The following is a 27,419-nucleotide window of genomic DNA, read 5'->3' on the forward strand; positions in this document are numbered from 1 at the left end:
TCTTCAAATCCACTCTTTGGAGCTTTGCTTGTCTCTGAAGTACTAAACTTAAAAGAGGCAGGTGCTGGAACAACAGAGGTGGATAGACTCAATTTACCTGGATTCCGACAAGCAACACATACTGTAGCACTTGCTTCATTTCGTAATGAGCAGCAACTGCAATCCCACTCTCCTTCCTTCTTAGCAAACATGTCCTCAAATCCACTCTTTGGGGTTTTACTTATTTCTGAAGTACCAAACTTAAAGGAAGCAGGAGTTGAAACAGAAGAAGTAGGTAAATTCTGTTTTCTTGGATTCTGACAGGCAGCACACTTTGTAGAACTTCCATCATTTTGTATGAGGCATACACTGCAATCCCACTGTCCTTCCTTTGTAGAAAAAACAGATCTGAAATCACTGTTAACAGACTTAGGATGATCTCCCTGGCCAAATTTAAATGAAGCCTGCTGAACAAATGAAGATCCACTCTTGTTAGCAGCCTTCGCATTCTGGCATGCAATGCACCTAGATACAGTAGGTTCGTTTCTCACTAAGCAAATACTACAATCCCAGTGACCTTCTTTCTTTGGAGTCGTTGATGCAAATCTATCTGGTGTATTTTCTAGGCCAGCTGTAAGAGCAGACACAGTTTCAACTAATGGTGGGCCAAGGAGTTCTTTCTTGTTTGGGTTTAGATTCTGGCATGATACACACTTCTTAGCAGTTGCAGCATTCTTTAATGAGCAGCTGCTACAATGCCACCACGACTCTTCTTTCTTTGCAATCTGAAATTCAAAATTCATGTTTCCAGCATCAGATTTGCAAATATCTTTGTTATCATGACTTGTGGGTTCTTTTACAATTCTCATAGCCTGATTTGTTGTTGTGGCTACATTTGCTCCTAAGGCTTTTAAAATGTTCTGGGCCTCTTCAAACTTGCACTTAAAAAGTGCTGCCTCTTCGGGAGTTTTGAATCTAATAGCCAGCTGTTCTGGTTTGGGCAACTCATCAGCGTAATCAAGAGCATGCCATACAAAAGATCTGTCGGAGCCAGCGTTTGGTGTCAGTTTCATATCCGGACTGATGTAATGATTTGCACAGATTTTCAATACTTGCTCTCGTCTCATGAGAAGGCGAATTTTACCAGATGTTTTATGCCTGAGGATTTTTACATTACCAATTCCACGTTCCTTCCATTCTTTGGATTCTGCATCAAAACGAAACAATTTTGCACGATTGCAAAAGAACTCTTCTTCATCTTCCTCACCAGTTTTTACTTCAATCTTATCAGGAAGAGGTACCACAGGTTCAAAGTGAGGGCCATCATCATCATCATCACCATGGGCACTCCCTCCATCTGTTTCATGACTCTTGTTGGCCAGCTCCGGTGCAGGTGTTCCAAATACTGATTTCCCTGGACCATGGAAAGTAAACATGTCATCACTTCGACGAAAACCAGAATTCTTTTGCTGATTTGGACCCATGTTTTCAGTAAATGAAATTCCAGGCACATTTTTGCTTCCAAAACTGAACGTATTTCGAGGTCCAATGGTTTGACTAGCTTTTGGTCCACTGTAGCCATCTCCTTGCAAAGGTTTATCTGAAGTTAAGAGACCTAAAAGGCTTTCGTTATTATTGTAAGCTGCAGAAGGGGGTTGTGTTACAACCTGCGGTGAAGAAAAGGTAAAGTCACCATCATTTGACTTGAAATTTGAGTTAAATTTAAAAGGAGTTGGCTGTGTTGTATGTGCAGGTGCTGTCAAAGATGGTCTTATTCCTTCACCTGGCACAGGCTGAACAAAATTAGATTTTCCAAATTCAATAACCTTAGATTCTGCAGGTCTTGAAGCATGAGCTGCAACTGGGGGTTTTGTGAAATAACCTGGCTCTGGCAAAGGTGGATTTGTGCTTGTCTGTTGAACATTGTAATTAAAGTAATCATCACCCCTGGGTGATAGAATTCCTGTTGCAGGAGACTCAAAACGCAATGGAGGACCATACATCTCTTGAGAGAACATACAAGCAGATGAGCTTTGGACTGGTGGTGTGTGCATCTGTTGGGAATAGGCATATATATGTTGTTGAGGTGGAAGCCTATTCATGCCATAAACCGGACCCTAAAAGAAAAAAAGAGTTAAAGATTTTTGTTAAGTTGTCTACAAAACTACAGATAACTAGATACAAACCAATTCTCACAAACCACAAACATGAGCATTATAAGGTAAAGATATCATTAAAGTATATACCACAGCATTAAAAGAAGACATTACTTACAAAGATACTTACAGTTACACTCCTTTCTTGGCATATAATGGAAATTGCTTTAACTAATAACAGAATCTTAAAAATCCAATTCTACAATAAATGCATAGAATAAATTTCTTCTTTATTCCTAAATAATGTGTTAAATGATGTTAACAATAATGATGATGATGATGGAGACTAACATTTATCGAGCATTTACTAATGTGCCAACTGGGCACTGTTCTTAGCACTTTACATAATATCTCATTTTAATATCCTCAAAAACCCTATGAATTAAGGGATTATTATCCTCATTTTACATATGAGGCAACTAATGCATAGAGAGATTAAGAAACTTGCCCAAGGTCACAATGAGCAGAAGAGCCAGGGTCTAAATTCACCCAAGCCATCTGTCTTCAAAGCTTCATAACTCAACTACAGTTGTAATACTGGTTGTTAATAGACACCTACATAGTCACTTCAGGCCTGAAGTACTTACCACATAGTGGTTCAGCAAGGCCATTCTAGTCCTGTTTCCACCAAAACAAAATGATAAAGGACCCATCACCATCACCATCCCCCCCACTTTTGGGAAATATTCTAAATGTTCACACTTATTGTAACATAAAAATAAGATGAGTAAGAAGCATAACTTCTGTATCTGGAAAGAAATTTAAAATAGCTATATCTTATGGGACATATAAGTTTTAATGCTGAACTACTTCTTGAATTTCTTTGAAGGAAGCCTGAACAATTAAAAAGGAGATATTTATAAATGTATAAATTATTCCTTTGTTACCTTTGTGGGAGTAACATTAGCTGCTGGTCTGAGAAGATACTGGGAATTATATGCTGGTGACTGACTATAATATACTGAAGGGCCAGTAGTTGCAACTAAAAAAAAAAAAAAAAGAAAAAAAAAGAAAAGAAAGAAAACAGTTAAAAAAAGTCTATACTATAGTTAAGACTATCTAGGCAAGAACTATAAATTACAAAACAATAGAAATCAAAGAAAGATTTAACTATAGATTTTTTTTAAATTTCTATACATCAAAATATACCATAAAGAAGATTATCAAATGACAAACTAGGAAAACCCCTAAATATGACACATGAGGAATAAGAGAGCAGCACCACAGTGGTCAACAAGAACAAGCGCCTCACAACAAGCATCAAAAAAGGAGCCAAGAAGAAAGTGTTTGGTCCATTTTCTAAGAAAGATTGGTATGATATGAAAGCACAGTCTATTGTCAACATCAGAAATACTGGGAATACACTAGTCACAGGAAGGATTTAAGGAACCAAAATGCATCTGATTGGCTTCAGGGCCATTTTTTAAAGTAAGCCTTAAAAATCTGCAGAAAGAAAAGGTTGCATTTTATAAACTCAAGCTGAAAATGTTCCAGTCAAAAATCACCTGATAAATTCATGCAAAGAACCTCACAGGTAACACAAAACGTGTTCCTTGGCTTACCAAAAAAAAAAAAAAAAAAAAAAAAAAAGCACACCATGACTGATACTCATGTTGATGTCCAAACTATTTATTCAATCAGTTTTGTATGAGTTTCACCAGGAAACCAACAACTGGAAGACACTCATGTTCATGGCAAAGCTACCAACAATTACTGCTTAGTTTGTTTTATTAAAATTTTATCAGAAAACAAAACAACTTAAAAGACCATTTATGCCCGTGACATGGAAGAAATGGAAGCTGTGACCCAAGAGGCGCTAAACAATTAATTCTAGAAAGCCCTGAAAAAGACCTAGAAAAGACTAGTCTATTTATGTTCTCTTCACAGTGACTACAAAAGTAAAAATTGCTAAAGAAGCCCAAGTTTGAGTTTGGAAAACTAACGGAACTGCCTGGTAAAGATGGTTATTTTAAACATTCTGGGGAGAAAAAAGGAACAGAACACAGAACAAGCTGATGGATATGAGCCAAGAATCATAAAGTCTGAAAATTTAATTAGTGACTTTATCAGTGACTAGTGACTCTTAACAATGGAGGGGGGAAAAAAAGTTTTTATAAACCTACTAAAAATAATCTTATTAGGAAAAAAGTACCAAATAAACAGATAACTCAGAAAATATAAAAAGATTATAAACTGTTGAACATGCCCCGTATAAAAAATAAAAACTGATACCACGTTTATTTTTAAAAATTGGTGAAGGTTTTTCAAAACCAATAAATTGCTAACAGTAAGCAAGAATGCAATGAGATGGGCACTATCAGACAATGGTGGTAAAAAAGTGTAAACTGGCATAGCTTTTCCTGAAAGCAATTAACCAACACAAAAGAATTTTTTAAATACCCTAACAATCCTAAGAATGTGTCCACAGCATTATTTATAACAGCAAACTGGAAATAATAAGGGAATAAAATTTGCAGTTCTTCTACATGATGGGAAAACCTGTATTCATTAAAAGTATTTTCAAAAAATATTTAAGAAAATGCTCAGAATTCTAATATTTAAAAAACAGACTACTCATCTACATACAACATAATGATAAAAATCTCACTAAAAATTCTTTACATATACAAAGAGAAAGGATCAGAAGGAAATGCTCCAAAATGTTAATTAATAGCACTCTAAGTGGTATAGTTTTTAGTTTACATTGCTATTACTTCTGATTATTTCCTATAAACTTAAGAATCATTGTTTTCAATCATCTTATTTTAAAAAGACAAGAAACATTTTGGTATATTTTTACTTTCATTAAGAAAAAACAAAATCTGTGAGCATAGGAATGCAAAACAGACTTGAGCTCTCCACTTTTCAGGGCCACAAAGCTGCTTTGCGACCTTGTCAATTAGCTACTAGGGGTCTCCCTATTTCTCAGTTGTAAAATGAGGATGTGCTGCTTCTATATATTTCATAGGGTAATTGCAAGAATAAAATGAGACAATGTGAATGTTATGTTTAACAACCAGAAGACCTTTTATGTCTATACACAGAAGAAATGGAAATTGTGACTCAAAAGGTGCCAAACGATCAATTCCACACAGCACTCAAAAAGCCCTAGAAAAGGCTAGCCAGTTTACTGACTTCTCTATGCCAGACTCTATATAGTGCACAGGGTTTTTAAGTGTACTCCTGACATATCTCATAAATTTATCTATCACTTATGACATTTAGTAAGTTTGACTTTACAGGATTTCCTATTATTTTGCCTACATTATAATGAAGACACTGTCAAAACAGGATAGTGAGGCTGCCTTCAGTACGGCCCTATGAACCACCACATAATGTGCTCATCTAAACTAGAACATACTATTCTAAATCTTCCCTGGATTAAAACCAATTAGAAAAAAAGCACACTACTACCATTTCAGGAATCTATCTCATGTCAAACAACAAATCTGCTTTTATCATCATATCATATATCATACTGGCAAGGGGCTTTCCAGTTAAGACCACTGAAGTTTGAACCCCAACTCTACCAGTAATTAGCTGTACAATAATGGATAAATTACATTACCTTTCTAAACCCACTTCCTCATCTATAAAAACAGAATTCATGGGGTGCCTTAGCGGTAAAGTCAGTTAACCATTGCCTTCAGCTCAGATCAGGATCCCAGGGTCCTGGGACTGGGCCCTGTGTTCAGGCTCCCTGATTAGCAGGGAGTCTGCTCCTCCCTCTCCCTCTGCCCCCTCACCCCCTGCTCATGCACTCTCTCTCTCTCAAATAAACAAACAAAATCTTTAAAAAAAATAAATAATAATAATAATAATAATAATAATGGTATCTACCATTCTGGGTTACCATGATTAAAGGGAATTATATGCACAAATCATTTCTGCACACAGAAAACCCACAGGACACCCTTGGTGCATTGTTTACTATACACTCTAATATACACCTACACATACACAAATGTTCACAATAATGTGAGGCAAGTTTTAGCTCCACATTTCAAACACACAAACTGGCTCAAGAGATCACTATGTACTAGAAAGCACAACTTCAAATTTCAGTATGACCCAGCTCCACCTAATTCCTTCTTTGTATGACCATGGTATTTCAAAATAAACAAGATTTCCGATGAATGTCCTCTAAGTATATCACCAAAATAAATCCTGAGGTTTTACTTAGCCATCTCTTAATGCAAAATAATAACACGTAATATTTTCCAAAGTCAGGAATAGTCTCAGCTTCTCTGACAGATGTATTAAAGGATCAGATAAAGCTTGTTTTGTTTCTGCTTAGAGTTATAAAATTTCAGTAATACCAAACATGGCTTAAGAAACATATAAGCAGACATGTATAAACATGTATATAAACAAATGTATATAGACAAGGTGAGTTCACAAGTTATCTGTGTAAAAGAGGAAGAAGTACAGTGACTTTACTAAAATCTGGAATTATCCAGTTGCGAACCTGTTAGTGGAGCCCCATGAAAAGTCTGTGATCCCTGATATCCATCAGGCACTGAATCTGGTCCATAATTCTCTGGAGGCCAACGATGAGGGGACCCTGAGTTACTACTACGTAGTTTCAACTCCTGCATTTCTTTCTGTTGGAAGAAAGAAAACAACTGTAAGCAATTGTATCATCTCAGAAATAGTGATAGAGCAAATATTTTAAATTTAAATACTTTAAATACTTGTTGTGTTTTTAGAGATTCAATATTTCCAGTAGATCTGTGTATCAGGCGCTCATTTAAGTAAATGATCCTTAGTTAAAACTTATTTCCTACCATTCTTTCATTCTTTAGTACCATATTACCTAATTCATTCTAGATTAGAGTTAGCTATCACCTAAACTGATAACCTCCTAGATGGCTTTATCTCCATTTCCATTCCACACGTGCCTAAATTAATCTTTCCAAAGTTGAGGGTTTTGTTTTTTTAAGATTTTATTTATTTATTTACTTATCTGAGAGGGCGGGGGAGCAAGAGACAGCACAAGTAGGAAGAGGGGCAGAGGAAGAGGGAGAAGCAGACGCCTCACTGAGCAGGAAGCTCAATGGGGGCCTCGATCCTAGGGCACTAGGATTCTGACCTGAGCCAAGAGCAGACGTTTAACCAACTAAGCCACCCAGGTGCCCCTAAAGTTGAGCTCTAGAAAAGACACTTCCCTGTTCAAAAACACAAGTACCTACAAATTAAACTTCTCTGATATTTTTGGTCCTCAGAAGTATTGCTCCAAACACCCTTCCAGAACCTCCTTTCCACACTGCTTTCCCTTCCAGTCTATCTAGGCTACTCAATGTTCTAAACTACCTCCCAATACTAGCTTTCGACCTACACACAAATGATCTAACAAAACACTACAAATCTTTCAAGGCTGATGCTCTAATGATCCACTAGGAAAGGGAAAATAACTGGTATCTGCTCAGAAAATATTATGTATATAATAATAGAGTCCAGGTATTTTACTTAAATTCTTAATCCTTACACAAATAAGCAATATTAACTCACATCTTGAGAAAAATAAAAGATGTAGGAAATAGCACAGCTGGAATTCAAACCAGATTTTACCCCAAATATGTTTTCTTAATACCACTCTGCTGCCTACATGTACAGAAGACATACTGCTTTCTAATGGTAACTATGTGGCTAATTACCAGATCTCTATTTGTTTTACAGACAACTAAATGACAACACCCTCCCCACCCACAGAAACTATAAAATGCCCCTTACAAAATATGCACTTATCAAGAAACTATTTCTTTTTCCAAAGAAACTACAGTGGTATCAATTAGTAGTCATTTTTAAAAATAGTATCAAAAATCTGTATGTTGGTCTAGGTATCCAACCAGCTGTAAGTGAGGTCACAGACACAGCATGTCCTACTTTCTTCTTCTAACAGTGCTTCCAAATAGATATTTCCTAAAAGCCATAAATATGGAGGTCAAAGATACCTTGAATTTTCAAATTAAATGGATTTTCCCCATTCATCCATCTACTGTATTTAGCCCAGAAGCTACAAATCCAAAAAAAAAGTAAGAAACTGATGGAATCACCTGGAAAAATTTCATAGTCACTACAGTTTTGAACATGCAATTAATGCTATAATCATAATTTTAAAATTCAAACAACTAGAAAATGTGCTGAGAACTGGTTTCAATAATTCCCACATTTCAGATGAGAAGCCAAGCAAAAAGAAAAGAATCCCCTGGCTCAAGAGCATTAATTAGTAGCAGAGTTAGTATTAAACCTCAGCTTTTCAGGAACATAATGTTCCACTATACTTCCACAGAATACAACGCTAGGTGCCTAAACCTATAAAGGTAAGTCAAGATGGTATGTAATATCATAATAGGCCACGATTACATAAAATAAACAAACAAAATCTTTGCACAAATTCAAAATTTTGTTCCCCTCCAAACAGCACTTCTTACACATTGCTGATAACACTGTAATAACTGCACACACATCACAATATCCTTCAAAATAACTTCAAAAGTATGAGTGCTTTAGTTCTTGCCCAACAAGCTTGAAACAACCTACATGTACTCACAATTCCAAAGAAGTAAATAAAGCTCCTTTAAGCCTAAGAGTTAAGATGACTTTCATACAGCTATTTTATAAAATCATGAAGACATAACCATTTCCTTACAATCATGATTAAGTCAAATTCTTATAAAGGTACCAAAAAGATAGGAAACTCAGACTACATATCAACATCTAGCTATAAAATACGACACACAACACCAATCAGTCTGAGAAATGAACTCCTAGACCAACGTATAATTAGTTTATTTCACTAGTTCAATTCAGTCACTTGGGAACCACCTCTATGTCAGGAATGCTGCTATGTTTTGGATTAAAGAGTCTTTCCCTTTGAAGGATTCACACCTGGTGGAGGAAGCAGAAACAAGTAATTTCAAAAATATGGTTAAGGCCTAAGGACACATGAAAAGATGCTTAACATCACAGAAATGCAATTCAAAACCACAATTATATATCACCTCACACCTGTCAGAATGGCTGAAATCAAAAACATAAACAATTAAGTGTTGGCAAGGATGTGGAGAAAAAAGAATCTTCGCACACTATTGGTGCAAATGCAAACTGGTGCAGCCACTGTAGAACACAGTTTGGAGGTTGCTCAAAAAATTAAAAACAGAACTACCAGTAATCACACTACTGGGTATTTACCCACACACTACTGGGTATTTACCCAAAGAATCTGGAAACACTAATTCGAAGAGATATATGCACCCCTATGTTTATTGCAGCACTATTTACAACATCCAAGATATGGAAGCAACACAAGTGTCCAATGACAGATGAATGGATTAAAAAAGATGTGGTATATAAATATACAATGGAGTATTATTCAGTCACAGAAAGAATGAAATCCCACTGTGTGCAACAATGGGGATGGATCTAGAGAATATAATGCTAAGCGAAATAAGCCAGAGAAAGATAAATACCACATGACTTCACTTGTATGTGGAATTTAAAAAAACAAAGTAAGGGTGGGAGAAAGAAACAAACCAAAAAAACCAGACTCAACTATAGAGAACAGAGAGATGCTATCAGAGGGGTAGTGGGTGAAGGAATGGATGAAATAGGTGATGGGGATTAGGAATACATTTATCTTGATGGGAATGCAAACTGGTATAGCCAGCCACTCTGGAAAACAGTATGGAGGTTCCTCAAAAAGTTAAAAATAGATCTACTCTACAACCCAGCAACCGCACTACTAGATATTTATCCAAAGGATACAAACATAATGATTCAAAGGAACACATGTACCCCAATGTTTATAGCAACAATGTCCACAATAGTCAAACTATGGAAAGAGCCCATGTCCATCAAGAGATGAATGGATAAAGAAGATGTGGTGTGTGTGTATGTATGTATGTATGTATGTATGTATGTATGTATGTGTGTGTGTGTGTGTGTGTGTGTGTGTATATATATATATATATATATATATAAAATGAAATATTACTCAGCCATCAAAAAGAATGAAATCTTGCCATGTACAATGATATGGATGGAACCAGAGGGTATTATGCTAACGAAATAAGTCAGTCAAAGACAAATACCATATGATTTCACTCATAGGTGGAATTTAAGAAACAAAACAGATGAACACAGGAGAAAGAAAGGAAAAAATAAGATAAAAACAGAGAGGGAGGCAAACTAAGAGATTCTTAACTACAGGGAACAAACTGAGGGTTGCTGGAGGGGAGATGGGTCGAGGGAAGGGATAACTGAGTAATGGACATTAAGGAGGGCACTTGATATAGGATGAGCACTGGGTGTTATATGCAACTGATAAATCACTAAATTCTACCCCTAAAACTAATAATATATGTTAACTTAATTGAATTTAAATTAAAAAACTGGAAAAAAAATTAAAAAGAATACATTTATCTACATAAGCACCAAGCAACATACAGAACTGCTGAGTCACTATACTGTGACTATACTGTAACCTGAAACTAATATTAACGCTATGTTAACTACACTGGAATTAAAATAAAGTTTAAAAAACTAAAATTAAAAAATGAGAAAAATAATATGGTTAAGTGTCAAGGTAAATTATACAAAATAGTATGACTCTAGTAGCACAGCAAAGGGACATTTTGGACAGTTTTACAAGGGAGTGAGGGAGTGGTCAAGGAAGAAATCTTGGCCTAAGAGAAGCACAGTTTAGAGATATTAAGTGATTCACCTTAATGGCCTCTACTTGTTGGCAGATAATTTTCAATAAACAATTTTGATCTTCTGCCCATCGAGGTGGTGTTTTGGGAGAATACTAAAAAAAATAACAAGAAAGTATTTAAAACATTTAGAACAGAAACATTCTGCAATGAAGTGATTCATTTCTTTCTACTTACCTTGTAACTTTTACTTGGTGATAGAGAATATATGCTGGGAGATGGTGTAGAATGTTTTATTTCTGAATCTGCATTTCGCAAAGAACCATTTTTATAAAAAGGACCTCCTTCACTATAGTCATCAAGTTCCTGCATGACCGAGTTAAGCATCTCTTTTACAGACTCCACTGGCACAGGCAACTAAAAAAAAAAGGGCACCGAATCAAAGGCTTTAGTTTGCAAAAATAAACTAGCAACTCTGAAATACAAAAACTTTATCTTACTAATTTGCTTTTATGTTCACTTTTGTGTAATAAGCACTTTATACTTAACATAGGAACACACATGAAACCATTGTGTAATCTAAAGTCTTCTGACTCTAAAGTCTATCTCTTCTGTTAACCATAATAATGGTAGAGGAATGTTAACTTGGGAAGTTTTTCCACATGAACAAAATAAGCTACTGATTTTTATTAATTTTGAGTGGAGAGAGAAACACAGACGCTAGAAAGACAGTATCAGTATCAATCTTATGTAAGAGATAAGACAGACAATATCAATCTTAACGTAAGAGCAGCAGCATGAATTAACAAAATACTTGGAAGGTTGAACACAAATGAATTTAATACCAACACGACAGTCTCAAACTGCTGACAGAAAAAAGATAATCCACAGCAAATGGAAAAGATGAGAAGAAATGCTCTGAAGGTGTCAGCAACTACTTTCAATTTCAGTGAAATGTTTAACTGCCAAATTAATTGTCTTTAGGCTGCAATATCTGCTTTCATTACACTGCCAAGATAACAAAAATTAGAAACCTTTTTAAATTCCCTATCAAGTATTTTTATAGAACAAAAAGTTAGATACCCAAGTTTAAGAAATATCAAACCTAAGACACAAAAGCAATGCTAATATTTACACACCATTTCTGTGCACTAAAAATAAATATTACTACTTTTGAAATTATCAAAATATAAAACCAAAGTAAAACTACTTACCATCCATTCAGCAATAGTAAGAAAGTACAAAGAGCCTGCAGCTTACCTTCTTGGCCACTGAAAGATTGGAATCACTGTCATCTAAAATCTTTATTAGGTAGTCCCTGGCCTTTCTCAGGCAATTTTTGCACTCTTCTTGTTCTTCAGGAGAAAGGGCATCATTTTCAATGTCTTCTGCTTTTCTGTGAAAAATCTACACAAAGAATGCTTTCATGAAAACAATTAGGTTTTTAAAACAAACAAAAAAAAAACTATTAATTCACATACCAACATCTACTTACCAGTGCAAGATTCCAGTAAGAAACAACATTTTTTATAGATTCAAAAGCAGTCATAGCATCTTCTATATTTCCATTAACTACATCCAATATAGCAAATGTTATGTGTGCTTCTTCCTCGTATTCACCAACTTCGGATGCCTAAACACATTTAGTAATTTTTTAGTTCAGCTGCCTCTCTCCCCAGAATATCAAACCCAAGTGATTTCCCAAAGATTTTACAGGACCTAATTAACAGCTCAGCCTTCTTTTCTGCCATGTTTGTGACAGCTAGTGGATTTTGAGAACAAGACAAGGATCAAAGAGCCAGCAATTGATTTAAGCAGTTTATACCCCTATTTCTTTATTTATAAACTGGAAATCCGTATCTCCAGTTCATTCACAAAGGGATCCTCCATTACCTGAATGTCTGCACTATGAAAATGTTTAAACAGAGGGTCCGTAGGTTCAGGAATACTGCTTTTCTTTTTGATTGTCTTCAACATTGGCAAAACTTTTTTCCAATAATGAACACTTCTGCCTATGTATTCCCGTTGATCATAAAAAGAATTAAGACCGCTGCCCTAAAATAGAAAGAAGCACACAACCTAAGGAACATAAATAATAGAATCTAAAAATTCCTTTATAAATGGTCTGAACAACTGATTAAAATTTCAAATCAAGGCAAAACAGAATCTCAAAAGTCACAGAACTCACTTTCCAAATGTTGGAATAAACAACTACCATAATACCAGTGATCATTCTAGACCCAACCTTTAAACACTTTCAATGATACTACCTAATGAGGCAACCCCATCTGTTTTTTAAAAGTTGCCATTTTACATAGCCCAAACTTGTTAGAGTGTCACAGTTTGGTCACAGAGTTAATAAACATCCACACCTAACCTTGCCAAAGAACAGACCTCAAATATTTATAAAGATCTGTAACACCCTTAACCTATAAGGCCTTCTGTTACCAACAGGTAAAAAAAAAATTTTGAGGCTGGATAATAATTATCATAACTTAATTATTAAGTAATAATAACAGCTAATATTTATGTCATGTTTACTGTGTCAGGCACTATTCTAAGTGTTTATATATTGAATATTAACCATTTTGTGGCAAGATTTAAAAAAATACATTTCACCTGGCATAATGTGAATAAGCTGATACTATTTCTTTGAACTGAATTTAAGACTCAGTGAAAAGTCTGATTTTTAGGGATGCCTGGGTGGCTCAGTGGGTTAAGCCGCTGCCTTCGGCTCAGGTCATGATCCCAGGGTCCTGGGATTGAGTCCCACATTGGGCTCCTTGCTTGGCAGGGAACCTGCTTCTCTCGCTGCCTCTGCCTACTTGTGTGTACTCGCTTGCTCTCTCTCTCTCTCTCTCTCTCTCTGGCAAATAAATAAAATCTTTAAAAAAAAAAAAAAAAAGTCTGATTTTTAAAAACCAGATAATGTTCTTAAAAATTCTTACACTTCAGTGAACTCACCGTTTTCTGGAGGCATTTTGCCCAATGCACGAGCAGGGCAGGCTGAAGGCCATGCTTTTCCTGGCCCCTTAGTGTGTTTATGTCATGCTGAACTAGAAGTCTCAATTTTGCTGTGGTTCCAGGTCTAAAAAAAAGTTTAATAAAACTGATTTATAAACACACAGTTCAAAACTTACATGTGTGTTAATCACATGAAAATTAAACTCAATCTTCACGTGAGAATTAGATACCTAGGCATTAAGTTTTTAAATAGGTTTTTAAGTTAAAAACTTAGGCTGTATATTAAAGAAATGTTTTTATTTTACTACTTACATTGTTTTTCTGTGAATTAGATTACAAACTGCATCCCACCAAGATTTTTGTCTTTCTGTACAAAGCTGTTTACAAACAGGAAGTGGCAAGCATAGTGGCTGATAGAAGCTACAGTGAGAACTACATTTCTCCTTTAATTGTAAGTGGCTGGTATATATTACTCCAAGTAGAAATACCTGTTTTGTTTAAAGAAAATCAATTTAGGTTAGAAAAAAATTAAACAAAATTCAAAAATTTAATTTGTTAAAGTCTTCGCTTACTTCAAGATCTAAAATACATATTGATTCGGGTGCATTTGTTTCAAGTCTTGAGGTCTCCTGGGGCAAATGATGAAACAGCTGCTTTAGCCATTTCCGAACTGCAGGTAAGGCAGACAACGAATTCCATTGTAAGCCAAGCCAGGTAAGGTGCTGAAGACTACCATTATGTGCTCGAATGGCACCTGAAATAAAGAGCAAAAATTGGCTTGAGGTTTTGGCAATCTTGCTTGTGCCATCAGTTTTGCCAATTACTCACAATAAATGCATCTTAATTTTATAACTGCTTTTCTGTATCAAAGCTGGGTCAAATTCTATGCTAACCAAAGTCTCATGTTCCTACTAAAGGCAGTCACACTTCATATTTAGGAATTTTAAAAAACAAGCTCCTTTTGGGTGCCTGGGTGGCTCAGAGGGTTAAGCCTCTGCCTTCGGCTCAGGTCATGATCTCAGGGTCCTGAGATCGAGCCCCGCATCAGGCTCTCTGCTCAGCAGGGAGCCTGCTTCCTCCTCTCTCTCTGCCTGTCTCTCTGCCTACTTGTGATCTCTGTCTGTCAAATAAATAAATAAAATCTTTAAAAAAAAAAAAAAAAAAGCTCCTTCAAGTCCATCTAAGGAAAAAAGGTACTCACTAGAACTCAACAGAACACAGTAGTGACAGAAGCCACACAGTATGAAATCCTGAAACAACGGATTTTCAGTAGAGTCATTAAAACAATGGGATTCCACAACATTAATCCCTTGGGGTAGTAAAGAGATCTTTTTTTCCACAAGAAACTTAATACCAAAAAAGTTATGGGCTTTTAGAAGCGTAAAGAGGTACAACCTTTCTGGCAACATGGCAATTTGCAAGAGACTTAAAGATGCTCATCAACTTTACTCCAATAATTCTGGTTTTAGAAAACTCTATGGAAAAATCTGAAATTTCACTGTATTTTTCACAGTGAAAAAACTGAAAACATCTTAGAACTCAAACAGCAAAAAGTGACAAGCATATTATGGCTAATTCATATAACAAATTATATTGCCAATAAAGTAGTTATTTACAGAAACAGATAAACAGGTTAAGAATTCACGATAGAAGACAATCACATGTACAGTATGAAAAACTATTTAGAAGAATAACATTCCATCACTACCACTACCAACCCCTCACACCATCCTACCCCCCCACCCAAAAATACCTCAAGGAATACAGGGAAATATTAAGTCATTATTTCTGGGTAGTAAGATTATGAGATTATTTCTCCTTTTGCTTTTATTCTCCTAAAATAAAAGGACTGAGATACAAAATGTTTACTTTAGAAGACACAACTTACCAACATCATATCTAGCCAAATCATCAGGCTCTGGCGCTCGTACATCAATGTTTCCAATATCATCATTACCAAGAAAAGAGCTATCCTTAGGTGACTGACTAGAAAACAGAGCATCATACAACGCAGACTGCCCACTTCTATTGGCAAAGGATTCTACAACCTCTTTTAAAAAATCTTGCTTGTCACGACTTAAGTTTAGCAGCATATGTCCTGAAAAACAAATTATTTCCATTATTTAAAAAACAGATTATTTTTACTCACATCTCTCAACAGTTTCATTAATATACCCCACGGAAAAAAAACATGATTATCTCAGAGCTAACCCTCCAACCCAGCAACTACAACTGAACAAAAAGGGTGCTTATGCAAAAAATGAACACAGATTACAGGTTTAACAGTTATCTTTATCTACCTGCTAGAGTGAAAAGGAGACTAGAGTATGTCTGAAAAATGCCAAAAGTACTTAAAGTATTTACATTTTAGATGGAAAGTGTATCATTTAAGTGGCCGTAGGAGAGTACAGCCAAGCTCAAATTCTCTGATCTGATACACTGATTTTCAAACCTAGCTGCTAAGAATCATCCTTGAAAAAGCTTTTAAAGAGTAATTATTTCCAGGGGCACCTGGGTGGCTCAGTGGGTTAAAACCTCTGCCTTCAGCTTGGGTCATGATCCCAGGGTCCTGGGATCGAGCCCCACATCAGGCTCTCTGCAGGCAGCATGCTTCCCCCTCTCTCTGCCTGCCTCTCTGCCTACTTGTGATCTCTGTCTGTCAAATAAATAAATAAAATCTTAAAAAAAAAAAAAAAAAGGTAATTATTTCCAGGCTGCACTTCCTAGAGATTGATTCCACAGGTGAGGGGTGAGGAATCTATTTTTAAAACACTCTCTTGGATGAAGTTTTAGTATATGTTAGAACATGGCGGAACCTCGAAAACCACTATGCACGTGTCGTGTAATTCAATTTATATAAAATGTCCAGAATAAAGAAATCTAAAGAGATAGAATATTAGTGGTGGCCTATGACTAGAGGGTTTGGGGGAAAATGAGGAATGACTGCTAATGGTTATGAGGTTTCATTAAGAGGTGATGAAAATGTTCTAAAATAGATTGCACTGATGGTTGCACAATTACATGAACACACTAAAAGAGTTGTACATTTATATGAATTATATACAATGTGAATTTCATCTCAAGTAAGCTGTTTAAGATAAAAAAACAACAACAACAACAGAACAAAAACACCACTCTTTGGAATAATTCTGCTTGTCAGTCAGATCAGACTTAGCTCTCCGAAAATTTACAGACAAGTTTGGGAACATCCAGATCAAAGACATTAAAACACAGCTCATTTTACTAACTGACACTGCAAAAACATCTATGTCAGTCTTGCAAAGATAGATGATAGATATTAAAAAAAAAAAATGCAGTCATTTCTTCAAGGACTGGAAGTCCACCTCCTACAAAAAACCGAGCTGTGGGATAGAGGAGCAATATATGCTTTGACCAGTAACCTAACCATAGACAAAGCTTAGACTAACTTTAATACTACTTGATCAATACGAAGTTCATTTAATTTTATATTAAAACTGCTTCTTACATAAAGCATTATGTTTCTTCAGTTCACTGCTTGATTCGCTAGCTACACAAACATCCTGAGAGAAGTGTCTGCTTTAGCAAAACTAGATAATATGGAATAGACCTTTAGGATCCATCTCAAATAATCAAAACCAGGAATAAATTTACAAACTCCAAAAGCCTAACAGTAATTAAGTATATATCTTCCATCTTCTTTACTTGTCATCAGTTTCTTAAGGGATCCATGACTTCTTCACCTTTATATCCCCCATAGCAGTATCTTATAAATTACCAATGCTAAATGGCTGGCAAATCAGTTAATTAGTCTTAGTTCAGGAAGTGCTTTAAAATATTCAGAAGGAGGCTCTAGCAGCCAGATAAAGGAGGGGTTAAAGAGTTTCTCTCCATCCAGGAGCAAAAAGTATCAAACATTTGTTACCTTCTGAAGGAGAAATTTCTTCTAATTCTATCTTTATCTCTTGCCCTCACCCAATATGGTAAAGAGAAATAAGTGATTATGACAAATTATCTCCTAAACAGACAGATTATCATAAATGCTCTAAAAGAGAAATTTTCCTTTTTCTTTTTAAAATAAAATTAAACATTACTATTACCTGATTGGCTTAGACGATCAGAGGCCATCATTTCCACCAGATTTTGTCCAACTTCTCCTTTTATTAACTTAATCTTTGGTCTTGGAACCTGATAATTTTAGAATCAAAGGTCTTAATTTAGTGATACCCATATATCTAATAGTAAGATGTCCCTTTCTATTACGTTGTGCTTTTTTGATGATGAACAGTTAGCCAATGGTTAAACCTAGCTGGAGCTGCGCTATTCCAAGTGGAAAAAACTGGGAATCGAGGAATTTAGATAATATATAAAAGATGCCTACAAAAACTAACTTCTGAGAAATTACTTCTTACTGTAAAAGCACCTTCAAATGCCACACTGTAGACAGCACATTTTCAAAGAGTATGGTTAATGCAGGATACCCCTCAGATAAAGTGGGACAGCCAAGAGTGCAAAAGGACTCGATTCTTCCTCATCAGAATTAAATGGTTTCAAGACAGACTTTGTTTTAATGCCTAGCTGAAATGCAAATAGACTAATACCACAGCATTCCCTTGATCAAGAGTCTGAAAATTCTACCATTAGAGAAGCTGGCCTAATGTGGTTTTTTTTAGGACCTCTGTGCCAGTCCATGCTTCCCCTGTAAGCTTATAACCATTTGATAATTACAAAAACATGATAATATAAAACTCAAGCATTGAGGAGGTTTCCATTATTTAACCATTCAATGGAAATGTGTGGTTAGGTGAGAGAGAGTGAGGTAGATGTTTATGTGCTGAAATGATATTAAATGGCAGATAAAGCATATCTCTACTGAGGCAAAAGAGTTTTTTTTTAAAGTAAAGAAAGGGTGTGTTTTATGCTTGCATATGCAGAAAAACTTCTAAATAGTAAAAACACTGGTAACAGTCATTATCTTATAGAAAAGGTATGAGTGAATGGTTTAGGAAGGAAATTAAGTTTTTACTATTAAAAGGGGTCAAAGTTTAAAACAGTTGACTGTATTAACTTTAAAAATCATATATATTTAAAAAATTTAAGATTCCAGTTTCCATTAAAAATAACTGTCACCTACTTGAAGATTCTTTAAAATATTAATAGTAACCTTTTAGTACCTACATAAATTAGCAAACTTCATTAACTTTCCTAATTTTCACTAATACATATATTCTTCATGAACCTAAATGCTTCTGCTGAGCAAATAAGAACACTTAACATTGTGAGCTGAATGTCAAGGGTTTTTAAAAAATTCAGTATCATATGAACTAGAAGGAGGAGCCTTCCCTAAAAGTAATTCTACAGTGAATCCTTTTCTCTTTCCCTCAATCAAAAGACAGTTCTCTAAAACTACCAATAATTTTTATAAGCCAGGGTACTGGCAGACTTTTATTTCTTCTCATTTCAGAATTAAAGCAAGCTGTTTAAAGAAAACAAAAAAAAAAATACAAAAATGGACCGGGAAGGGATAATAGCCAAGCATCTCATCATCTCAAAATAATGGTTCACATTTTGGCATATTTCCTTCAGGTCATGTTCTATGTATAAAGAATAGAATTATGTTTTCAAAGATAAATATACTATTATATATGTTATTAATGTTATATACATATTAACATACATACATCTTTCAATTAATATGATAAAATGCTTATGGTAGGGGCACCTGGGTGGCTCAGTGGGTTAGGCCTCTGCCTTCAGCTCAGGTCATGATCCCAGGGTCCTGGGATTAAGCCCTGCATCAGGCTCTCTTCTCAGCAGGGAGCCTGCTTCCTCCTCTCTCTGCCTGCCTCTCTGCCTACTTGTGATCTCTGTCAAATAAATTTTTAAAAATCTTAAAAAAAAATAAAAAAATAAATGATTATGGTAAACACATTCTTCTATCACAGCTTACGTAACCATCTCACAAAATTTACTAACTAGGTTTCTGTCCAAGTTATGCATGTCCATGTTTTTGAATCAAATTTTACCCATATTTGAGATCATCTTATTACAGATTTCCAGAAATAGCAGAGTAAAAAAGATCAAAGTCTTCAAAGCGGTCTTCCAGTTACTAAGTCATAGCAATACAGACTGCCACCAACAATGCATCAACATTATCTATTTCACCTCACCAATACTGTAGAAATCTTGTTATTTTTCAGCTACCAAGTTAACTATTTCATTTTGACTTCAATTCTACAGATTTATTCATATTTTTAATATATATCTGGACACACCTTCATGCAAAATACAACAATCTCAGTGAAATGCCAACAGCACCCAAAACCAGAAAAAGCTTACCTGAAATGCTATGAGATAGCACAATGTAGCCAGCTCAGAGAGAGCTCGCCATTGCACTTCACTATGCTGACCCATCTTCAGAAGCAGAGAACCAGCATGCATGTAGAAATGTCCTTTTACTTCTAAGAAGGTAGTTGAGAGTTCATCATTTCCACCCACATAAGATTCCACAGACTGAAGAGCACTATCAAAACTGCAATATTGAATTATTAAACAGGTATTAAACCTATTGCATTGCAAATAATGAGTTAATTAAAACAAAGGAATTTACTCCAAACTTCATCTTCCACATTCAAACTAATAATCCTTATTCTCTACTTCATAAATTATGAATCAACTAGTGTTTATTTTTATTCCACATACTTCTTATACTTCAAGCTTAACCTCTAGAAGGTCTTATTCCAGTTATTTCAGGCTCTTCACAATCATAAAAAATCACAAAAAAAATCACAATCACAATCACAAATCACACATCAAATGACAAGATTACGGACTATGGTGAATTCTTCATAACTGACCACAATAAAACTGGAAAACTAAAATATTTTCCAGTTTCTTCTTGATCACATGATTTCATTATTTAATTCGAAGTTGGAATTTCTCCAATTAGACAAGTCATTTTCAAATTATAAGTAAATAACTGATAAGATATTAAGGTTATCAATAACATAACTGCTCTCCTTACTATATAGATAACTACAGGCCTAAATTGTATTCCTGTTATTTGTAAATGTACTAATTAATGCTTCTAAATCCAAATGGAACTCAAGAATCTTCATTTTTTAAGAAAAGCAACATTTAATAAAAATGGGAAGCATGATTTCTAAGTAGGCTTATAGGAGGTGGGTTCCAGGAACTCCTAGAGTTTCTCAAGACCCCTTCAGGGTAGCCATGAAGTTTAAATTACTTTTATAGTACTCCTAAGAAATTGCCTTTTCCACCCTCACTTGCTCAGGTAACCAAAAATGTTTGCATATGTAAGTTATACAAAAGAAAATATCCTAAATATATTCTAAAATAATCTGAAAGTTAAAATTCTTCTAGATACTACCCTTACCTTACCATCGTAGGACACTTAAAAAAATTCTTCAAGAAAACGATCCTATCCCCTAACATCAGATGGAGAACAAGAATTACTTTTCAAACAAATGGACAGTCCAAACCAGGGACTGACAAACTATTTCTATAGGGCCACATACTAATCTGGCTATGCAGGCATACAATCTGTGATAGCTACTCAACTCCACCATCATAGTGTATGAGCTGCTAAAGATAATACATAACAAGAGGCACAGCTGTGTTCCAATGAAAGTGTATTTACAAAATCGGGCAATGAGCCATATTTGGCCTACAAGAGCTAGTCAACCCCTGCTCTAAACTAACACTGTTATACAAATCCGAGTGATGTTTTTATTTGAATGAATGAAATTTATTTTAATAAAGTGGAGATATGGTCTTCCATAGTGGAGATATGGTCTTCCATATCTCCACTTTATTAAATCACATTTGATCAAAATCAAAATGTAGGAAAACAGAAAAATCATACATTATATTTTAGTTATCTTGTTTCTAAGCTAAAACAGCAAGAGTTCTCTGAAATACTAGTGATGCTAACTGCTTCTACTATAACATCTGACAGATGGAAGGAAGTCTATTTTGATTTTCACACAAGATTATATCATTTTTGAAAGAAAATATGAAACAGCAGTTAGAACATTTTCAGGACTGACTCTTTATTAAGCATGCCAAAATTGGATATGTAAGTATAATAATTTAATCAAGTCTGAACGATAACACGGTTTTCTAAAAATCAAAGTCATACAAAACCAATTATAATATCCCCACAAAAGAAATAAGATTCCAAGTGGTTTATTGTATTAACTATTACCCCTGGGTATGTTACAGAAATAGCAATGCAGTAAAGATGTTTACACTGATGAACTGAATCACTACAAAAAGAAAATCTATGATTGACACTGAAGTACTTTCCTTAAGTCAACATACCTTTCCAATAATTCTCTACTTTCTTGCACATCTCTAGTGGAGAGCGTAAGATGCATAAGGTTAGCATAGGCCAGAAGTAAATCTTTATTAGTAGTTTGCCAGTTACTTTTATCAGACTCCAAACACTGTAAAGATTCCAGATATTCCTATTTTGTAGAAAAAACACTCAATTATAAACTTTACCAAGCACTACCAAATTAGTTTTATGCCTATAAACTCCTTTGCCTATCCCTATACTTGTAAAACTAGATTAATTTTTCATCAGCCTATGAAAACACCAAAAATACATACCTTAATTCTATTTATCTCTCTAATCTACCCATCATAAAGTTGAAAACATCCTAGTAAAAGGTTCATTTCACAGCTGCTATACGCAAATGAAAGAAATTTAAGTTTTAGAGAGCACTGCTTAAATACAAAGTGATATATATTAACTGTCTGCATAGAAGTGTAGAGACCCAAATGTTTTTACCTACCTTAAGGGTCTGTACAACACATGAATTCCATTCTAAACTTGAACGCAGAGCTATGTTTTTCTCTGCCTCATGGCAGTGGCCCACAGCATCCTTCAATCTTTTATTTGAGCGATACAGTTCTACTAGTCGGATGTTCACATAGACATCATCAGGTCTTGCATAAAGTTCTGACTGAATCAAGTCAAAAAGTTTATTCCATCCATCTTCACCTCTGCAATCTAAAAGCTGCTCCTATTGAAAGAGCATCATTAATTTAGAGAAAGACCAGTCCAAGTTTAAGCACATCATGGTTCCTATGAGCACAATTCCACCATGCCTAGCTTTAGTAAATTATCACCAGAAGTACCATCCTATATAACCCAAATCTCATGGGAGAGAGCAGCTCCTAGCCCAGAAACTAAACCTCAAGAAATTTATGTGGAGAGAAACATCTGAGATGACATAGTAGCAACAGCTGCCCATATACACCTCACAGACTGCAAGGACTATTGCCCCACATCCCTGTACACCCCAGCCACCACCCCAAGCCTAGCCTCCCCAGTCAACCCTCATAACCACAGTTCTTATCTCCAAACTGTTCTGCACCTCCCTAAATCTGACTCAATCCCCTACCTCCTCTGCTCCCACTGTAAAGCTTCTCCTATTTTGCTATCTTCTCAGAGTCTTCACCATCTAGCCTTTACTAAATGGAGTATTATCTCAAGATAACCCCCATTACTTCCCTGCCATGGTGGCCTTTTCTCTGCTAGCCTATATACAAGTAGAGGAAGTGGGTTTAGTAAATTGCTCACCTCCAAATCATCTCCCCCCACACACACCTGCTTATAATCCTGTCTTCCAAAGGACATGCTATCCAGCTCTTCCATTCACTCCTCCTCATGAGCAACTGGAAATACTCCATTCCTAACAGTCCTCACTAACTAATACAACTGGAATAGATAGAAAAATAGCCTGGCTACTCAGTTCGTTAATTACCATATCTTCATGGCTTTGCTCTATACTCCAGTGTCAGCCATCCATTTAGCACTGAGTTGGGTCTTCAAAATCTGTATTTTGGTCATACCATTTATATCACTATACCTCTCTTATTCTTTCACCTCACTGTGGGTACATGTGCCCTCGCAGCCACGTATCCTTGCCTCTACCACATGGAAGGAAAGCTTCTGTCAATACACTGGTATCACCAGGTTTTAATTTTCCATAAAACACGTATTTTCCTTCACTGTCAAGCTAAAATGTCCTAATTCTTAATATCCATAATTACTGCTTGCTTACAGATCACCTTAATTAATTCCCTCTACCTTTCCTTAGAAAAACCCTACCAACTGCTTTCTCTGTGCCTATCTATACATTAACTGTTGAGCAATAGGGGGTGGGGCATTTGGGAATCTAGGGAGATCGCAACCAGTCTAACTGACTAACTTTCATAATCTCAAGTCTCCAAACTGGTAATGCCTAGAACAAAATCATATGTGACCTCTAATAGATTCAAATTCTCCATTCCTGAAAAGGTTACTTCATACTCCTCAACTTTCTTCACATTTCCCACACTTTCCTTCAACCAACACTTTCAACATATGACTACAATTCACCCTTCACTGAGAAAACTGAAGCCATCATTCCTTTATCTTACCAACTGTACTCACCTTTTCACTGTTCCCTCCACATAGCAAAGACCAAGCTCCCCATTGTGCTGTTTCATTGCCCTCTCCCTTCACCAATCTCTCTCCTTCTTACACATCAGTTCCATAAACTTACACTTGGCCTTTCTAGATCTCCAAAAAAAACCCTAGACTTCACTTATGTGTAAGTTTAAAAATTTGTGGGGTGCCTGGGGGGCTCAGTTGGTTGAGCATCTGACTCTTGGTTTTAGATCAGATCAAGATCTCAAGAGTTGTGAGATCAAAGTCCATGACAGGCTCCGTGCTCAGCAAAGGGCCTGCTGGAGAGTCTCTCCCTCTTCCTCTTCCTCTGCCCTTACCCCACTCATGCACTCACGCTTTCTCTAAAATAAATAAATAAATCTTTTTAAAAAATTTTGTAAGTAAAAGATCAACACCTTCATGGGTGCTTTTCAAAAAGTCTTATATGCAAGAGAAAAAGCCCTTTCACTAATTTCATTCATTAAAACAAATACCAAAAAAATATTTACCTTAAATAAGCCTTAAATTTTAGGAGAAATAGAATTACTCTGCCAAACAGTTATAAGTCTCATGCATTTCAATTTCAAAAAATGGGGGAAGATCTAATATAAGGAAGGTTTGGCTTTAGACAACAGTGTATTTTAAGTTTTTACGTAAGTAATCTCTACACCTAAAATGGGGCTCAAACTCACAACCCCAAGAATCAAGAGTTGCAGGCTCCAAATGATCCAGCTAGGCACCCCTAGACATCATTGTCTTTTTTTTTTCTTAAACATTTTTTTTAAAGATTTTATTTATTTGAATGAGAGAGAGAGAGAGAGAGAGAGATCACAAGTAGGCAGAGAGACAGGCAGAGGTGGGGGGAAGCAGGCTCCCTGCTGAACAGAGCCCAATGTGGGGCTCAATCCCAGGACCCTGAAATCATGACCAGAGCCAAAGGCAGAGGCTTAACCTGCCGAGCCACCCAGGTGCCCCAACACCAGTGTCTTTAAAGTTACTAAGAGGGGCACCTGGGTGTCTCAGTCAGTTAAGCTCTCCCTTCAGCTCAGGTCATGATCCTTGAGTCCCAGGATCCAGCCCGGCATCCGGCTCCCTACTGATTAGGGAGTTGGCTACTCCCCACCCTCTGAGACTCCACCTCTGCTCATGCTCTCTCTCTCAAAAAAATAAATGAAATCTTTAAAAATAAATAAATAATAAAGTTACTAAAGAAAATCAACATCCTTCAGAAGCAGCTATTTTACAATACAAGAAAAATAAACTCCTATCAATATATATGTTCCTTAACATCACTGTCATCAAATAAATTGGACTGTCAAGGCCAATAAGGAAATTATGTTTGAGGCTAACACAAAGGTAAAGAAACCTACACACTTAAACTTGACATTTTAGATTAATATCTAAAACCCAGCTGCTTAATTACAGAAACAAGAAAACTTGATGTAACTGGTATTTATCTCTAGGGTTTTTAAAAATATTTCAGATTTTAAAATTTGTGAACATTTGTTCATATGAGATTTATAATGGAAAAAAACTGGGAACAACCAAAATATCCATCAAAAGTAAATAGTTAAGGGGCACCTGGGTGGCTCAGTGGGTTAAAGCCTCTGCCTTCGGCTCAGGTCATGATCCCAGGGTCCTGGGATCGAGCCCCACATCGGGCTCTCTGCTCAGCAGGGAGCCTGCTTCTTCCTCTCTATGACTGCCTCTCTGCCTACTTGTAATCTCTGTCAAATAAATAAATAAATAAAATCTTAAAAAAAAAAAAGTAAATAGTTAAACTGCGGAATACATCCATACACAAACTACTACTCAGCAATAAAAGGAACAAACTACTGATACACCCAACTTGGACTGATCTCAGGGGCATTATGCTGAATGAAAAAAGGCTAACCTCAAAAAGCCACATACTGCATGATTCCACTTATATAACATATTGAAATTATAAAATTATAAATATGGAGAACAAATTAATAGTTGCTAGAGATTAACAATAATGGGAAGAGGGGCTCCTGGGTGGCTCAGTGGGTTAAGCCTCTGCCTTCGGCTCAGGTCATGATCCCAGGGTCCTGGGATTGAGCCCCGCATCGGGCTCTCCACATGGGGAAGCCCCCCCTCTCTCTCTGCCTGCCTCTCTGCCTACTTGTGATCTCTTTCTGTCCAATAAATAAATAAAATATTCGGAAAAAAAAAAAAAAGAAGGAATGATGGGAAAAAGGGGGTGGGTAGGATTATAAAAGAGGTAGCATGAGGGAGATGTCTGCGATGATGAAACAGCTTTATACTTTAATTGCAGTGGTGGTTACACCAAACTATACGTGATAAAATGAAAAATTACATACACATTACATCAATGTCAAATTCCTGATTTTGATACTGTACTATAGTTACATAACAAGTAGCTGCTGGGGAAAGCTAGGTGACAGATACACAGAACCTCTCTGTACAATATTTCCAACTTCTTGTGAAAAATATAATTATTTCAAAATAAATTCTACTGGGGTGCTTGGATGGCTCAGTCAGTTAAATATTTGACTTCAGCGCAGGTCGTGGTCTCAGGGTCCTGAGATCAAACCCTAAGTCAGGATCTGCACTTAGCAGGAATCTGCTTGTCTCTCTCCCTCTGCCACTCACCCCCCATTCATGCTCACTCTATCTCAAATAAAATCTAAAATAAAGTAAAATGAAATAAATTCTAACATGTATATGTATAAGCCTATATACATATACATATACAAAATATATATAATAAGGGTGGGGAAGCCATTAAAAACAATATACAGCTGACTCTTGAACAACATAGGTTTGAAATGTACAGTTCTGTTTACATGTGGATTTTTTTCAACAAATACAGTACTCTAAATATATTTTCTCCTCATAATTCTTTTATTTTTTTCTCCTCATAATTTTTTTTCTATGTTTATTTTGTTTCGCTTTATTTCTTTTTTAATTTTTTTTTATAAACATGTATTTTTATCCCCAGGGGTACAGGTCTGTGAATCGCCAGGTTTACACACTTCACAGCAATCACCATAGCACATACCCTCCCCAATGTCCATAAGCCCACCCCCTCTTCCAACCCCCCACCCCCCATCAACCCTCAGTTTGTTTTGTGAGATTGAGAGTCACTTATGGTTTGTCTCCCTCCCAATCCCATGTTGTTTCATTTACTCTTCTCCTACCCCCTTAACCCCCCATGTTGCATCTCCTCTCCCTGATATGAGG

At 35.9% G+C, this 27,419-nt stretch overlaps 1 protein-coding gene across 1 annotated transcript in view; it reads right to left on the reverse strand.

Moving 5' to 3' along the window:
* Nucleotides 1–27,419, reverse strand: part of LOC111155833 (E3 SUMO-protein ligase RanBP2-like) — an 83,847-nt gene that overhangs the window by 21,673 nt on the left and 34,755 nt on the right. Inside the window, 16 exon segments of the mRNA XM_022516249.1 lie at nt 1–2,096; nt 3,023–3,117; nt 6,604–6,739; nt 10,861–10,944; nt 11,027–11,206; nt 12,050–12,196; nt 12,285–12,422; nt 12,683–12,844; nt 13,754–13,877; nt 14,066–14,241; nt 14,326–14,507; nt 15,642–15,851; nt 17,833–17,920; nt 20,072–20,264; nt 22,076–22,221; nt 22,552–22,782. The exon segment at nt 1–2,096 is cut by the window's left edge and continues 7 nt beyond it. Coding sequence (XP_022371957.1) covers nt 1–2,096; nt 3,023–3,117; nt 6,604–6,739; nt 10,861–10,944; nt 11,027–11,206; nt 12,050–12,196; nt 12,285–12,422; nt 12,683–12,844; nt 13,754–13,877; nt 14,066–14,241; nt 14,326–14,507; nt 15,642–15,851; nt 17,833–17,920; nt 20,072–20,264; nt 22,076–22,221; nt 22,552–22,782 — 4,388 coding nt within the window.

The sequence above is a fragment of the Enhydra lutris genome, unplaced genomic scaffold, assembly GCF_002288905.1.
Source record: "Enhydra lutris kenyoni isolate GAN:26980312 unplaced genomic scaffold, ASM228890v2 scaffoldscaffold44, whole genome shotgun sequence".
NCBI classification, from domain to species: domain Eukaryota; kingdom Metazoa; phylum Chordata; class Mammalia; order Carnivora; family Mustelidae; genus Enhydra; species Enhydra lutris.